The 14718-nt window shown below is 51.6% G+C and overlaps 1 protein-coding gene across 3 annotated transcripts in view; it reads right to left on the bottom strand.

The window, feature by feature from the left end:
• The window catches only part of IGSF5 (immunoglobulin superfamily member 5), a 39837-nt gene extending 26258 nt beyond the window's left edge, over positions 1-13579 (bottom strand). Inside the window, exons 1-4 of one of the 3 annotated variants that reach the window (XM_072937614.1) lie at positions 13249-13362; positions 9943-10020; positions 2764-3081; positions 476-639 (exon numbers count right to left, since the gene is read on the bottom strand). In XM_072937614.1, the coding sequence (XP_072793715.1) occupies positions 620-639; positions 2764-3081; positions 9943-10000 (396 nt within the window). In that variant the 5' untranslated portion in view covers positions 10001-10020; positions 13249-13362 and the 3' untranslated portion in view covers positions 476-619. Of the gene's footprint in view, positions 1-475; positions 640-2763; positions 3082-9942; positions 10021-13248; positions 13363-13387 lie in introns of those variants that run through there. The other 2 variants (XM_015239843.3, XM_015239845.3) reach the window with 2 other exon arrangements.
• Between the last annotated feature and the right edge of the window lie 1139 nt (positions 13580-14718).

Here is a 14718-nt window from a genome sequence, read left to right as displayed (position 1 = left end):
TGCTGATTCTTGTTCATTCGCGGTGTCCTTGATGGAGAGGTTTAAGATGAGAGAAACTGGGGGACAGGCGGGGATGGTATCATTTCAGTCAGTTAACAGATGATCTTGAACCTAAGTCTTAGTGGCCCTCAAAACACAGGAGGTCTAGAGTTTGGTATGTTTGGATTAATTGATGGATTGGGCAAAAAATGGACAAGTGTGGCAATCTGAAGCATTTCCTTTTTCAGTATATATTTCAGATCCATCTTTTTCCCACTGGCTTTCACAAGGGTTATCCAGTAGCGGGACAAACACTTCACACAGGGTGATGGCTAGAACATTCACATAGATTTTGGAAGACTCAATGTGGAATTATGTAAGTTCTCTTTATTTTTCTTGTTGACACTTGGGGAAGGGAAAAAAAAACAATCTTTGGAAAATTCACTTGTGAAATAAATTGGATGTTTCCTCCTTTTTTGTGATTCTTTTCCCTTGAAGAGACCCTGTTGCTCCGCGAACTTTTCTTTGCCTTTAAGTGCAAAGCACCATTCAGACCAGCGCATCCAGGGTAAATGGATGATGGGTTCTGTCCTGCTTTATGGGTTCCTTCCGTGTGCCCCTGGGGAGGACCTTAACTTCCCTAGACACGTGTTCCTCCAGCTACGTTAAAACCAAAAGCAACAGGAATTACCAACATATAAACGTGCATGTTAGGGGTGTTCAGACAACTTTACAGATGTTGAGCTTTGGGGGAGAGGCTATAAAACCACATGGATTTATGAACGTGACAGACCACAAGCGTACCAGCAAGTCATGCCTTTGACCGGGTTGCCTTGACCCAGGGTGCCCTCCTCTCTCGCATCCCCGTTTTGCCTGTCATCTACAGACCGTCAAGGCACATCTCAAATGGTACCTTCTCCATGGAGTCATCCTAGAAGGCTTTGCTGAGTGGCTCCCTTGCCAGTTTGATCCTGGCCTTGGCTCCGTCTCATCGGACTTGCCAGCGTCTACACTGCACCACTGGTACTCACACACTTGCGTTACCCGCTCTCCTTGTAAGGTTCTTGAGGGCAGGACTATGTCTCATTCCATTTAACCCTGAATCCCCCTTAAATGCCTAATGCAACGGCGTGCTCCTATGGGGAGCGCAGTAAATAATAGCCAACGACAGCATGGAGACTGCCGTGAACTAGGTGCTGTTCTAAAGGCTGTGTGCAGACCTGCTCGCCTGGCCCCACAGCCGCCCTGTGATGAGGAAGCTAGGGCACCGGGTCATTGAGCAACCTGCCCCAGGTCACGTGGTTAGTGACGAAGCTGGCGCTTGAGCCTGGCGGTCAGGCTCAGGTCTGTGCTGTTATCCACTGGACCACCCTGGCCCCCCAGCCTCATGTGCAGGAAGTGGAAACAGACAGAGCTTTGGAGTCTCCAAACCGCCCTCAGTGGTGTTTCCATGTGATCCTCACAGTAAACCGAAGGTGTGGGCAGGGGAGACTCACCCCCACCGTAAAGGTGAAGACATTGAGCCAGGTCAGGGGTCACTGAGATAACTAACTGATGAGAGCAAGGCCGGGCCTCTCATCTGTGATTCCTTGTCCTGCGTTCTTTCCTTTACAGCACAAATGACTATGAAAACAATTTGGTCAAAACTAGGTCAGAAACCCAGGTAGCCGCGCAGAATCACTTATTTAGAGACTATCATTGTGCCCCTGATTAAACCACACAAATTAAAGACACATGAAAGTAAAGATACAACAATCTGGCTAAATTAAAAAGAATACAAGGAGAAATAATAGGCAGACACGTATCTCCACGAAATGTTATCAAATCTGATTTGATAGCAGTGCGAATATAGACCGAATCATTAGACGTTTCTCCTAGACAAATAAATAGGCATAAGGAAAAAAGCAAAGACACTGTCTGTAGACTGTTTTCAGAAATGTTGCCAGCGAAATCAGGACCTCTAAAAGCTCCAGCACATCTATAAGTGTACATAATTACATTTTTAAGGAATGCAAAGTGATTAAACTTCAATAAAGATGTCCCGAATCCTTGTAAAGTTCCCTTTTACTTTTTTCCCTGTGTAGCAGAATCTTCAGCACCTCAAAACAGTCTTACTTTGAAAATGAATAAATGATAAAAGGAAGACTGAGATATCCATCGTGTTTACTCTTTTCTTTTATCTGAAAGACTTAATATGGTTTAGTGAACACACGCTTTTGACTCTAAGGTCCCCTGGCGGGCAGAAAAGGGTACTAGATTAGGAAAATTCATCTGGAAAGAGGAAAAGTTAAAGCATGGTTCACAGTGGATACATGATGTCAGGCGAAGAAACAGAGTCAAGGATGTGAAGAACTAGAAAAAGGGTGGATGATTATCAGCTCTCTCTCCAAATCAGACAAGTGACTGAAACTGGCCCCAGAATTTCCGGTGTATTTTCAGAAAAGCTGTTAGTTCTGAAGTGGGTCAGATGGGAAAGTGATGAATACCCGTCTTCAATAGTCATAGTAAGAGGAAGGAGAAGGGAAGATGGAAGGGGAACGGGAGAGAGCAGGAGGAAAGGAGGCAGGGAGAGGGTCAGTGGGGACGGGAGGGGAGAGACAGACAAACAGCAAAGCAGCAAACTTCGGCCAACTCAGAGCAAGCCCAAGCGCAGCGCCAGCTGAAGCTAGACCCTCTATGTCCCCACGTGTGACACGAACTTCAGAGGGTCCCTTCCAGGCCCCTGAGGTCTATTCAACCCAGTGGACCCCAGATGCTCCTCTTGGGAGCCACCTAAATACACACCTTGGACGGAAAGGAAAGCAGCCCCCTCCCGGTCACTGTTCTGGAGGCTGCACTTGACCTGCCCGGCATCGCTGAGTTGCACGTCGTGGATAATCATCTCGGAGATGAAGCTGCCGCCCACCTCGTAGCTCTCGGAGGTGAAGCGGTCGTTGGTGATGATGGGCTCCCTGGGCGTGATGCTCAGAACCACCGTGCCGTTCAGAGCCCACATGATGAGCTTCCAGCCCGGCGAGATGGTGCAGTTGAAACGAGCCTCCGAGCCCTTCAGCACCGTGACGTTCTTGGGACCTTCTATGATTTCATAGCCAGATCCACAAGCTAAAAGACAACCGATGTTTCAAGGTGGTGAGTGGATGACTCTACAGAAGTCAAGTGTACGATTTAACCCTTTTGCGGACCAGCTGTGGCCCCTCGTGACCATCCAATGACCCAGACTCCGTGTTCTACTGGCCCTGACACCAGGTCTCCCAGGGGGTCAGGAGCTTCCAGTGGACAGGAAGCCAGCCTGTGCCCTCCGGACCTCGCCCGTGCCCTCTCTCCACAGCCACACCACTCCCAGCAGGACTGGGGGCGGAGGAAGCGGTGCCCCTTTCCCACCTCCAGGGGGCTGTTACCTTAAGTATTATCTGACCTCTGCCTGGCTGGAGAGCCACCACTAGCCTGTCCCGGTTACTTTAGGCAAGTTTTTCAGCCTCACTATGAAATGAGAATCTTCTTCCCAGTGAAATGGGAAGGACCTGTGATTTCCTCCTCTGGGAGACCCCAAGGCTCGGGTGGAAAAGGTCAGGGGGCAGCCTCTCTTTACACAGAGGGTGGGGAATCCCGGCTTGCCACGATCATGGCTCCCTGGACTCTAAGGACAGAAGTGTCACTGAGGCCACACCCCTCTTACCCAGGACTAGGAGAAACACGGCGGAGTGGGGGGTGGGGGGGACACAGAGAGGGAGATACGGAGAAGGGTGTGGGAGGGGAGACTCCTTAATGAGAACAGTCAGGGGATGCACATGGCAGCCTCGGAGAGAGTCTCACATCTCGTATTGGGTTTAAAACTCCAGCGGGTGGGTAGGTGGTTCTAGAACCTACGATGTGGACTCTGGAGTGAGTCCTGGCTCACTGGGTGAGTTCTCTGTGTCCACTCCCCTCAGCTGCAAAGCAGGGACACTAGGACCACAGCAACTTGTCTTTGGGGCCCAGTGAGATGACCTGTGTAAAGCCTTGTGCCGGTGACCCTCAAGCACTCAGTAAACACTCACTATCATGTGACCTGGGAGAAGGGACTGTGTTGACCTGCAAGACGAGCCAAGAAAGTCCTGGATTAAAGTAAAATTTTTGCCTTCACACTTTTCACAGCATCCTGCTCTTTGCTCACCAAATGCTCTGGTTTTAACCAAAATGACAGCTTCTGGCAAACCTCCCACCTGGGCTTCCATCCAGAGCTCTCCGGCTCACCGGAACTCGGTCAGAATCACGCATGATGGAGCCTGCTCTGCTCCTAAAGATCTCAAGAAATTTGGGGGGCATTTAACACTGATTTTCTTATCACCCCAGAAGAGCAAATGGGTGGCCAGGGTTTTCCTAGACTTTCCCATGTTTGTAGTTATAATTCAGAGTAGGACTTGCATAGCAATTGAGAGCCTTCAAGATTTCCGTCAAAATAATGCCATTTGCAGCAACATGGACGGACCTGGAGATCGTCATTCTAAGTGAAGTAAGCCAGAAAGAGAAAGAAAAATACTATATGAGATCGCTCATATGTGGAATCTAAAAAAAAGAAAAAAGAAGATACTAATGAACTCATCAGCAAAACAGACTTGCAGACGTAGTAAACAATCTCATGGTTATGGGCAGGGGGAGGTGGGTGGGAAGGGATAAATTTGGGAGTTCAAGATTTGCAGATATTAACTACTATATATAAAAATAGATTTAAAAAACAAATTTCTTCTGTATAGCACAGGGAACTAGATTCACTATCTTGTAATTACCCTTAATGAAAAAGAATATGAAAATGAATATATGTCTGTGTATGTATGACTGGCGTATGATGCTGCACACCAGAGACTGACACACTGTAACTGACTGTACTTTAATTTTTTAAAAAAATGAATAAAATACAGATTTCTGATTCTCATCTTTCACCACCTGCTTTTAATGCTGAGGAAACGAAGACCAGCAACATCTCAGGACTTGTGATCACAGCGGTGGTGCTGGGACGCAAGGCAGGACCTCCTCACTCTGCATCTCCCCCCTTTCCCACTCCACCCACTCTGATCTCACTCTGAGTTCAGGGCAAAAAGATCCTCGGCAGGCCACCCCCCCGGCTTCTCTGCAGCCACGCCTGCCACTGTCAATAAGACCACAGTGCACTCCCACTACAGTCTGGAGCCACCTAACCCCACTGAGAGCCCCAAATAATTGCAGCCCCTCCTTCCTCCTGTCAACTGCAGTAAAACCACACGACATGAGGGTTGTGGGTTGTTTTATTTGGGGCAAAATGAGGACTATAGCCCGGGAGACAGGATCCCAGAAAGCTCTGAGAAACTGTCGCAAAGAGTCGGGGGGAGCTCAACATTATACATGACCTCAGTGCAGGGGGGGGGGCGTGCAGTCAGCACACCCTCAGGCAGAGGCTTGCTGCTGGTCACAAGGAGCAGACATCACCGGTAATGATTTTAGTGCTTTTCGGATATGAGGAGATGCAAGAATTTGGACTCATAAAATCTTCTCCTGAAAACATCTGATTATCTGAAGGCCTGTTCAGCCAGGTTTTCCGGAGTGCAGAGCGCCTCATTCCTGACCCCCACCCTGAACTCCGTGCAGGGGGTGTAGGAGGTCAGCGGCTGCAGCAGCTCGTGATTTAATCCAAGCAGAGGTAGATGGCAGTGCCACCTTGCAGAGGCAGATGGCAAGTGCCAGTTTTTAGTTAGCACTTCCAATCTTATCAGGTCAAGTTGTAAGTCAAGTTCTAAAAGAATCTCATTACCCCTCTAAAGATTTCTGGGGAGGAGCCTCCCCGCCGGACACGCGGTTACCACACCGTCACCCAGCTGAGCACCCAGCGTGCACCGCGAGATGCCCGCCCACTGTGGGGCCAGGCCCGTGGGAGAGAACGTGCTGCGGGGACAGGGCCCCCGAGGCCGGCAGGACCGGCCAGCGAGGCAGCCAGGGTCGAGGAGGGGCCGCAGGCTCCCAAGAGGCGAAACTGAGGAAAGATCAGAATTAACCGGGACCAACCCTGTTTGGGGGTAAACATGATCACAATTCTTTGTTTTGCCTCTGGGCATGATAGAAAAAGAGAAAATGTGACTGGAGTTGGGTATCCTCCCTTGCCCCTGGGCACGTCTCTCTGATCCAAGGATCCCTTTGAGCTGGGATTTTAAAATAGGGGGGAAAAAAATCCCTGAGGAAAGGACGTCAGAAATGATTCCCCAGGGAAGCCACAGCTGCAGTGTCAACTTGGATCTTTCCACGAGCCCTGAACTGCATCTTAAGAAGAAACGAAAAGAAATGGCCACATCCACACCCCGAGGCCACGCTCTCACTCTCTGCACTGAGATAGCAGCCTTCCCCGCTCCTGACTCTGGTCCCGGGGGTTGGCTGGACAGAGCCCGCGGGGCTGGGTGCTGGGAGGGCAAGGACGGGGTCACCTGGGTTGGTCCTGCCAGGAGCTGAGTCTAAATCTCTCCAACAGAGTAAGCAAAGCATCTGAAACCCAGGTTCCATCACTGCCTGGTGCCAGGTAGCTTATTCACTTCAGAACACTATGGGCTCCAAGCGTAGATCCCCTCTAGACTGCATGTGGGACCAGGAATGCATGCAGGTACGTACCTGACTGTGCAGCGGGGAACGAGGGAGGGAGGGACGTGGGAGTTTGAACTCAGCCTTTAAGTTAAACAGGCAGCACCAAATCCTAATCACTAAACCCCCTGACGTCTCGGCCTGCACTCTGCCACCCCCAGGAGTAAACCGCTCCGGCTCCGCCCTGAGACTCAGAAGCTCTGTTTCTGGTAACGTGGGGCCCTGGAACCTCGCCGCTCTCTCACCTGGATCCTATCAGCATGTGTAACCTGCCCTCCACAGAGCAAATATAAGAAAACTGTAAATAAGACCTTTAATCAAACAGTCCCCCACCTCAGCCCAGAGCCTCCCTTTCCCCTGTGCTCTCCCTTTCACCTTGTAGAGCAAAGGGCCCGCGCGGGGGCAGAGCCACAGAGTGATCCGTGTCCCCCCACCCGCCCCTGGCCACCAGCTACGGCGATCGCCCATCACCAGGTCCTCTGTTATAGGAGTTGATCCACTTGCAAGATTCCTACTCACACTAACACCCTCCAGTTCCAAGCCCAGGGCTCCAGCCCTTGCTTTCTCCTGCCTTGCAAATCCTACTCCATCAGTATCTCTGCGTAAACGACTGGCCGCCACCCAGGGCTGAAAAGCTTCTCTTCCACCTGCTGCGTCCTAACACCTGGGAAACTGAAATCACTCATATGGCGGCACACTGGCCAGCTGCCGGGCCCCTCCCAGCCCTCCAGAGAGGGATCCCAAACATAAGTACCATTCTTCTGCCATGGCTTTTTCTCAGCTCCCTAGGAGAGCAGCTGGTGTCTCCCTGGCATGGGGATGGGGGATGGAGGGTCTGCATCAACCAGTCTGCTCTTCAATTCGCCTCGTCTCCGGCTTCCTTCCTGCACCTACAGACCCCTCACCTGCTCCCTTCTCTTAGTTAACACTGGAGATGAATAGAAAAGTAGACAATCAAAAGCAGAAGGGAGAAAGGGAAACAAAGCTGAGGGCAGTGGAAGGGAAGTGCTCAGATGAGGCAGCTCCAAAAACGAAAATGGGAGTCAAAGCACGCTGGGGGTTGGGACCGTCAGAAGGACACCGAGAAGGGAGGGAGGTGGATCTGAGCTGCCGAAAGGGGTCCTGCGGACCACGGCAGGAGGTGCCGGCATCACCACTATGCCACCGCCCAAAACTGCTCTCCGCCAGATAGATCTTCTCAACACACCCATGTGGCCAGGTGCCCTTCCCTTCCTCCCTCCTCCACACTCCAGACCTCGTTTAAAATATTTCCATCATTTATATACAGACCAGATAATCTTTGACATTATCCTAAGACCCTACTTTGTCTCACATCAACTTCCTTTCCAATTTCACTTTGCCCCAAACTCTGTCTTCTGTCTCAGTGTCTCAAACTCACCAAATCTTTCTGGCCAAGGCCTTCGCACAGGCAGAGACCACCTGGAGAGCTGGTCTCACTCACTCCTCAGCTCCCAGTCAAGTCTTCCCAGCCTTCCCAGCCTTCCTAGACTGCCCTGCTTAGGTCAAATTATCCACAGTAGGCTTTTCAATCGGTGAGGTAATTGTCACTGTGGTGATTTTATATTGATTTTTTATCAGTTGATACCTCCGTCCCCTGCCCGGCTCTAAGCTCTTTGTTAGCAGGGACTATGCCTGTTTTTGCTCATCACTGCATCCCAGTGCCTGCAACTAAATGGCACATAAGAGGCCCTCAGCGAAAATTCACTGAGTGAACAAATAGGTTGGTCGAGTTCTAATAACCCATCATGCTGGGGTCCGGGTGGAGAAGGGAGGGCAGGCAGGAGCCCTCTGGGTGCACATGGAGGTTGCCTTCAATCATTCAAAGCCAAGTCTACAAATGGAGGTATCTCTAGCCAGCACTTTCCAAGATGAAGCATCCTGGGGGCTCAGATGCTTGCAATGGACCCTATCCCCCAGGGGGCTCCAGAATTAGCCCAAAATCCTCTTCTCTCCTGGAAGAGCCACACCCAGGCCTCAACCAAAGCCATCTCTGCCTTCAAAACAGTATTTCAGGGAAAATGTCTCAGAAAAACTGCAGACCCAGAGCTGATCTGTTTCCCACGGGCAGAGATGTTTTTGCCAGCGTGGCTGGGGCAGCCACGTCGGAACCACGTCCCTGCAACGTGTGCTGAGCCTGGCTTGCTAGCCCGTGGTCCCTGACTCCACCCCAGCAGGGACGCTGCTTCCCCCTCTACAAACAAATGCCAAGTACTCACTAAACGCCTAGTGCCTCCAACGACAAGGCAGGGGCTTCCAAACATCTTTGGCCCCCAAATACATGTTATCACCACAGCCTCGTCCCCTCGGTTTAATATGTAAACATACCCAGCACCAAAATTTATAAAACAGTCCTCACCGCACGTGACACACTCGGACAGTCACTACGCTATTTTATTGATTTTATTTTTTCAGTGCTGTCATGGACAGAGTTTTGTATTTGTTTTTGTGGTTTTTTTTTTAATTATCTAGCCACCAGAAATAGAGTTTATAGGTGTATAAAGTATCAGTGCAGCCAGAAGTCAGAACTGCAGGCCCTGCAGGGCGGGGGCACGGGGACTGAAGGAAGCGTCTGTGGAGGGCGCTGGGGCGCACTGTGGATACGCAAAGGCGCTCAGCTTGTAGAAGTGTGTCGAGCTGTACCTGTGGCTCAGCACTCTTCTGCAGGTATGTCATTCTTCCACACAATGCCTTCAGACCCCTGCGGAAGGAGCGCCCTGAGGAGGCGGAAGCCTAACTAGGAAAACAGGACAAACGCGCCTGAAGCGATGAAACCAAGGCAAGACGTAGTCAAAATAAAGCCGAGGGCACAGACTCCGGTTACCCTTCGGGCCCCGTGGTCTGAACACTCCGTGTCCTGCAGTGCAGAGTCTGATCAGGACACCCTAGCCTGGGACACCCTGGGAAAGTTCCAGGATGAGGAGGAGCAATTGGGAGGGCTGCGGGTCCTCCACCCTGTCAATCATGGGAACCGGGATTATCACCCTGAAAACTGCCAGGTCAGGAAGGCTTCAGGGAGGAGGTGACACCTGAGTCGGGTCTTCCTTGGAGACCAGATGGAAACAGAAGAGGAGCAAATCCAGGTGGGCGGCAGGATGTTTCCACAAGAGCAATGACTGTGAGAAGGTAGCAAAGCAAGCCCCGGGGGCCAAGATCCCAGTGAGGAGGGCCCCTGGGGTCCGGTGCACCTGAAGGAACCTTCTAGAGTTGACCACTGGCGAGGTGGGGGTGGGAAGGGGATCCAGTGGGAAGTGCCTAAAGAAGACTCTCCTGGCAGCCACGCGCCCAGCTGGCCTTCCCCGGGTCCCTTCTACCCACTCCAGATGGATGCCCGGGAACGGTCCACCGAGCTCCTGGGGTCCCTACCTGCCAGCCCGGCCAGGACGAGCAGCGCGGCCAGGACGCCTCGGCAGCCGCCCTCCATCTCGAATGTTCTTCGTCAGCCTGGGGAAGCAAAGCAGGCAGGTAACAGTGTGTCTTCACCCAGAGGCTACGGGGACCCTCCCTGCTCATATGTGTCCCTGGAGAGGTTAGTCAGCCCTCCTTAGCCTGACTAACCTCTCCAGGGCACCAGCCTTATCCAGGAACTTGTTGGAAAAGCAAAATTCTCCAGGCCACCCCAGACCTGCTGGATTAGAAACTCTGGGGGCGAGCCCAGAAATCTGTCTGAAGAGTTAAGCGGTGCACCGATCCCGGCAGACGCTCACATTCAAGAATCACTGTATTAAATGATCTCGCTCCCAAGCCTGTGTATAAATTAGGGGAAGCAGAAGCCGTACAATTACCATGGAATTACTGGCCGAGACATAGGAGCGCGGGCTTCCTGCCACTCATTTCAATCACGATGCTTTGATCATTCAGGGGAGAAAAAAAAAAGACCCTACCCACCACAAGTTTTCATTATCAAAAGGGAAAACAGACGAAGAATGAAGAACTAGAGCATAAGCTTATTAGAAGGTAGTAAGAGGTCGGGAGGAGAATAGAACAGGGGCGGGTGGGAGGGTGTTCATGGGCTGGCTGGTGCTCTGAACAGGGAGGTCAGAGACAGGATCCCAAGAAGGGGCTCTACGAAGTGCAGAAGGGGAGACGACCGCCACGTGTGTGAAAGAGCATCCCAGGTGGAACCGCAGGTGCAAAGGCCCTGTGGTGGGACCATGCCTGGCGCATTTGAGGAGTTGCAGGAGCTGGGGCAGAGTGAGGGACAAGGGGCAGGGGCAGGTCACAGCAGTGCGAGTAAGGTCACAGTAGATGAGGTGAGGCCTTACTGGTCCCTTGGCTGCACACACGGGCCCTGGCATGTACACCTCTCTGCCAACCCTTTGGCTCTTTGATAAACCCTGTGCTCGCTCTCCATCCCTGAATGTTTTTATTTTTATTTTTTCCTTCTCACTGGGACAGGCCCATTCAAGGCAGTCACCAGCACCATTTGGTGCCACTGGAGCACTCTGGGCTAAATCACCCACTGAAGGTATTGTGAACTGTCTGCAAAAACTCAGCTCCTCGGCCTCAGGAAAGTGTCCCTTCATTTCAAACATCTTTAGCACAGAGACGTGACCTAGGGGGTAGTTTTCACTTTGGCGTCCACACAGATTTCACGGCCCTGTGGGGGGAACCACCCCGTCCCTCCAACACGTGCGGCACAGGTTCTGTCAGAGACCCCATGCAGGATTCTGTGATGGGTGGATCTCCTGTCCTCTCTTAAGGGCTGTAGGAGGCAGACCCCACAGCCTCGCACAAGCAGAAACGCAAGAAGGGAGACGGGCGTGGGTAATAACCACCCCACCTCCGCCTGTGGAAGGCCCCTCACAGGAGGTGCTGAACGAATCAGAGCGGGGGTGTGAAGGATCAGGGACGCCCCGTCCCGAGACCCTCCCCCCAGTTTTACATGTCAGAGCGTCGCTGGATGCTCACAGCTCACGAGAGGGAACATAGGGTTTCCTCTTCTTTGTTCACTAATGTCTTTGGGAGGCAAAGTCCAGCCGGTGTAGTTGACCATAGCTGCCAGGTGTAATGTAAGGATCACAGACCCTGGGCTGCAGGACCTTCCCACCGTGTGACTCAAACCCTGGCCATCCTCAAAACCAGACTCAGAGGATCCCTACCAACCTGGCTCAGTACCAAGCAGTGTAGCAGCTGAACCCAGAGCGAACTGAAATCGCAGGCTCCCCAGAGCCAATTTAACATCCCCGACCACCGAATGCCATATAAATCATTTACTCTTTTTCAAGGGTCAGTGAATGCAAGTGGATAAGCCAGTCGCTCTACCAGTCAGTCAGCCAGGGTGTTAGCCCCAGCAGAGGATGGAGGAGAAACTGAGCCATCGAGTTATGAGTCACACATTCTACCGAAAGCAATAAATGCGACATGTGGACCCGACGTTACTGAAACTGCAGCCATAGCTTAAGGTCCACTAGGAAACACTTCTACTCACTGAAAACCAAGGTTAACCAGGCGGCAGACGAGGACCGGATTACTTAACTTGCTTATTCTCTGTATGACAGAGTGAGTCCATTTCTAAGAGCCCCCAGGGCATGTGGTGCAGGACCACCCTGAGAGCTACAGGGTCCCAGACGTGCATCTGTGAGGGGACGGTATTTGACGGGTGGGTGCAGGAAGGAACTGTCATCAAATTGGTTCAAGTCGTAACTGAACTCAGACAAGTCCCTTTAATTAAATGAGGGCCTCTGCCAGGTAATTTGCAAGTTAATATTTCTGCGGAGTAGTCTGAGATGGAACTTCTCATTCATTTCACTATAGAAGACTTGACTTGCCAACTTTTCGCCAAAAAAACTGCAGTCTTTTTAAAATCTTCAATCTTATTAAAGTGCCTCAAAGAGACAGGATTTAAATGCCAATCACTTCCTCGATGCCGCGACAAGGGGAAAACAAACACTCAGAAGACCTGTCTGGGGTCACCAGCCTCGTCAGCTTGGGAAGAAAATTGCTAAATGTGATCGTCTCACTCATTTACCCCTCCACACACAAACCTTTATGTCTGGGTTCTTGGAAACAGCCTGATATCACAAAATCAAAGGCTGTAGACATCCTGTTTTTAGGCTCAGCATGAAGCCCAAACCCAAAAAGGAGGAGGGATGGTGTTTCTCGGGCTCAGTGGGAAACAGCTGCAGCGAAATCCAGGCGAGGGGGCCCCTGCAAACCTCTGTGTGCACAGAGCCAGGCACCGAGGTCCCTCCTACACCCCGGCACCCCCGCTCTGGGTGCCCCCGCATTCAGAGGTGTCTTGGCACTGCTGGCCAGACCTGGGGAGTCTCCGAACTTCCAGAGATTGAGAGCGATTTCCTTTCCATGAGGCCTCTCACTGGGGAAGAACAATGGCATTTAAAGTCTGTCCAGGGAACAGCACGAGAGCCGGGAATTTTCCAGCCTTTGAATCCCCAGCTCCCCACATTCCAGCCCAGTCCGGCTTTCCACGCATCCCCAGAGAAGGGACACTTGATAGAAATAGCCTCAAATTCCTAAACTCACAGAGCAGCCCGATCTTTTAATGTTTAACTCCGTGGAATTTGGGAAACAGATGCGCATTCGATCGTCCAACATTTCCCTGGACACCAGCCAGCGGCTGGCGGGGGCTGGGCACCGGCTCCTGGCAGGAGAGCGGGTACCTGCGGGAAGTCTGCTGGCCACACCGCACGCGCCCAGGGTCTGCCTCACCTCTGGCAGATGGATCGGCCCCTCGGGGCTTCAGCAAAGGTCCTCTATTCCCAAAAAGCTTCTCTCTTGCCTCCCGGCTCTCCTCACGCAGACGCAGGCTCAAATCTGCCGGCCACCGGAAAATCCCGCCCGCGCTCACCTGTCATCAGGAAGTTGCTTGCGTCACAGGCCGGACTGTGCGCACAGAGGTGGCCTCCCTTCCTCCGGAGCAGCAGAAGCCTCGTTAATCATCAGCCCAGCTGAGAACGCCCTGCCTCGGGGCCAAGGCTGCCCTTGAACTTGGCCTCCGCTCTCTCTTCTGGCCCGGAGCCTTTCTCAGTCCCTCTGTTGCCCCGGCGGGAGGCCGGCGGCCCCTTCCTGCCCATGGACGTGCACGTGGACGTGGCCTGCTGCCCACCAGCCTTGCTCCCTGGGCTCCAGCACAGACCTGAGGCTGGCCAAGCCGGTTCCTTCTGCCAGCCCGGCTCCTCCGTGTTCACAAGAACAGGTTCTTTTGTGAAAGAAAAAAAAATAGTCCTGAGGGCGAAGTTTTCCGGGATGGGGCCAGTTTAGAAGTCAAGTTCAATTCCCAGCAGAGCCACCACTCAGAGGTTTCTGCAGTCACCCACCCCCTCCCAGCCGCTTGGAAGTAAACAAGGAAACTTGGTTGTTCAGAGCCCTGGCACTTCCCAGAAAAGACCACCCCCCAAAATCCTGCAGCACAGTGCTCTATGGAACTGTCTGCTCTCTTACGGTTCTTTTGGAATAAGTGGCTTGTCCCCACCACATTCTAATTCTGTCATGGGACTCAGGGTCCAGGGCTTCCACACAGAATAGGTGCCAGTGGGGCACGTGGACTATACACTTAGAGAAGGTCCTGAAACAAATAAATAGGGGGAAATGCTGCGTCTTCTAGTTGAAAGGGATTGGAATATGCCATCCTGACGTATGCCACTTTTGCACAAAGATTATTTTTAATATGAAGACCTTTGAAATTGAACAGATTAAAAAAAAAAAAAAGGACTTCCCGGAGCTTCCCTTTTTCTGACTAAAAGCAGCAACTCCACCAACTCCAAGGCTGCCATGAATTCCTCTCCAGGGTGGATCTCCTCCCCCTAGGGGAACACAAACAATTCTACTCCAGATCCCTTCTGCAGCAGAATTTATGGTGCCGAAGAAGATGGAAAGTCTGCTCATACTTGCACAGACAGATGTTACTACTACTTTCTTAATACCTGTCCATCCTGAAGAAACGTGTATGTTCTTCCCATATTTCTTACCCCTTCCCTTTCCCTTACTAAATTAGCTACTAAGTCTTTAACCCTAACCATTTAATGAGTCAGGTACTTCCCTTGTTGGCTCCCATATGCACACAAAATAAACTTTTTCCTTCTGTTAATCTGTCTTTTGTCAGTTTAATTCACAAGCCTCATTCACAGAGCATAAAAGGGTAGAGGAAAGTACTCTTTCCCCTTCCCTACCAGGCTCTGT

This window comes from Vicugna pacos, chromosome 1 (genome assembly GCF_048564905.1).
Source record: "Vicugna pacos chromosome 1, VicPac4, whole genome shotgun sequence".
Lineage (NCBI taxonomy): Eukaryota > Metazoa > Chordata > Mammalia > Artiodactyla > Camelidae > Vicugna > Vicugna pacos.
This window is presented reverse-complemented; position numbering and strand designations above follow the sequence as displayed.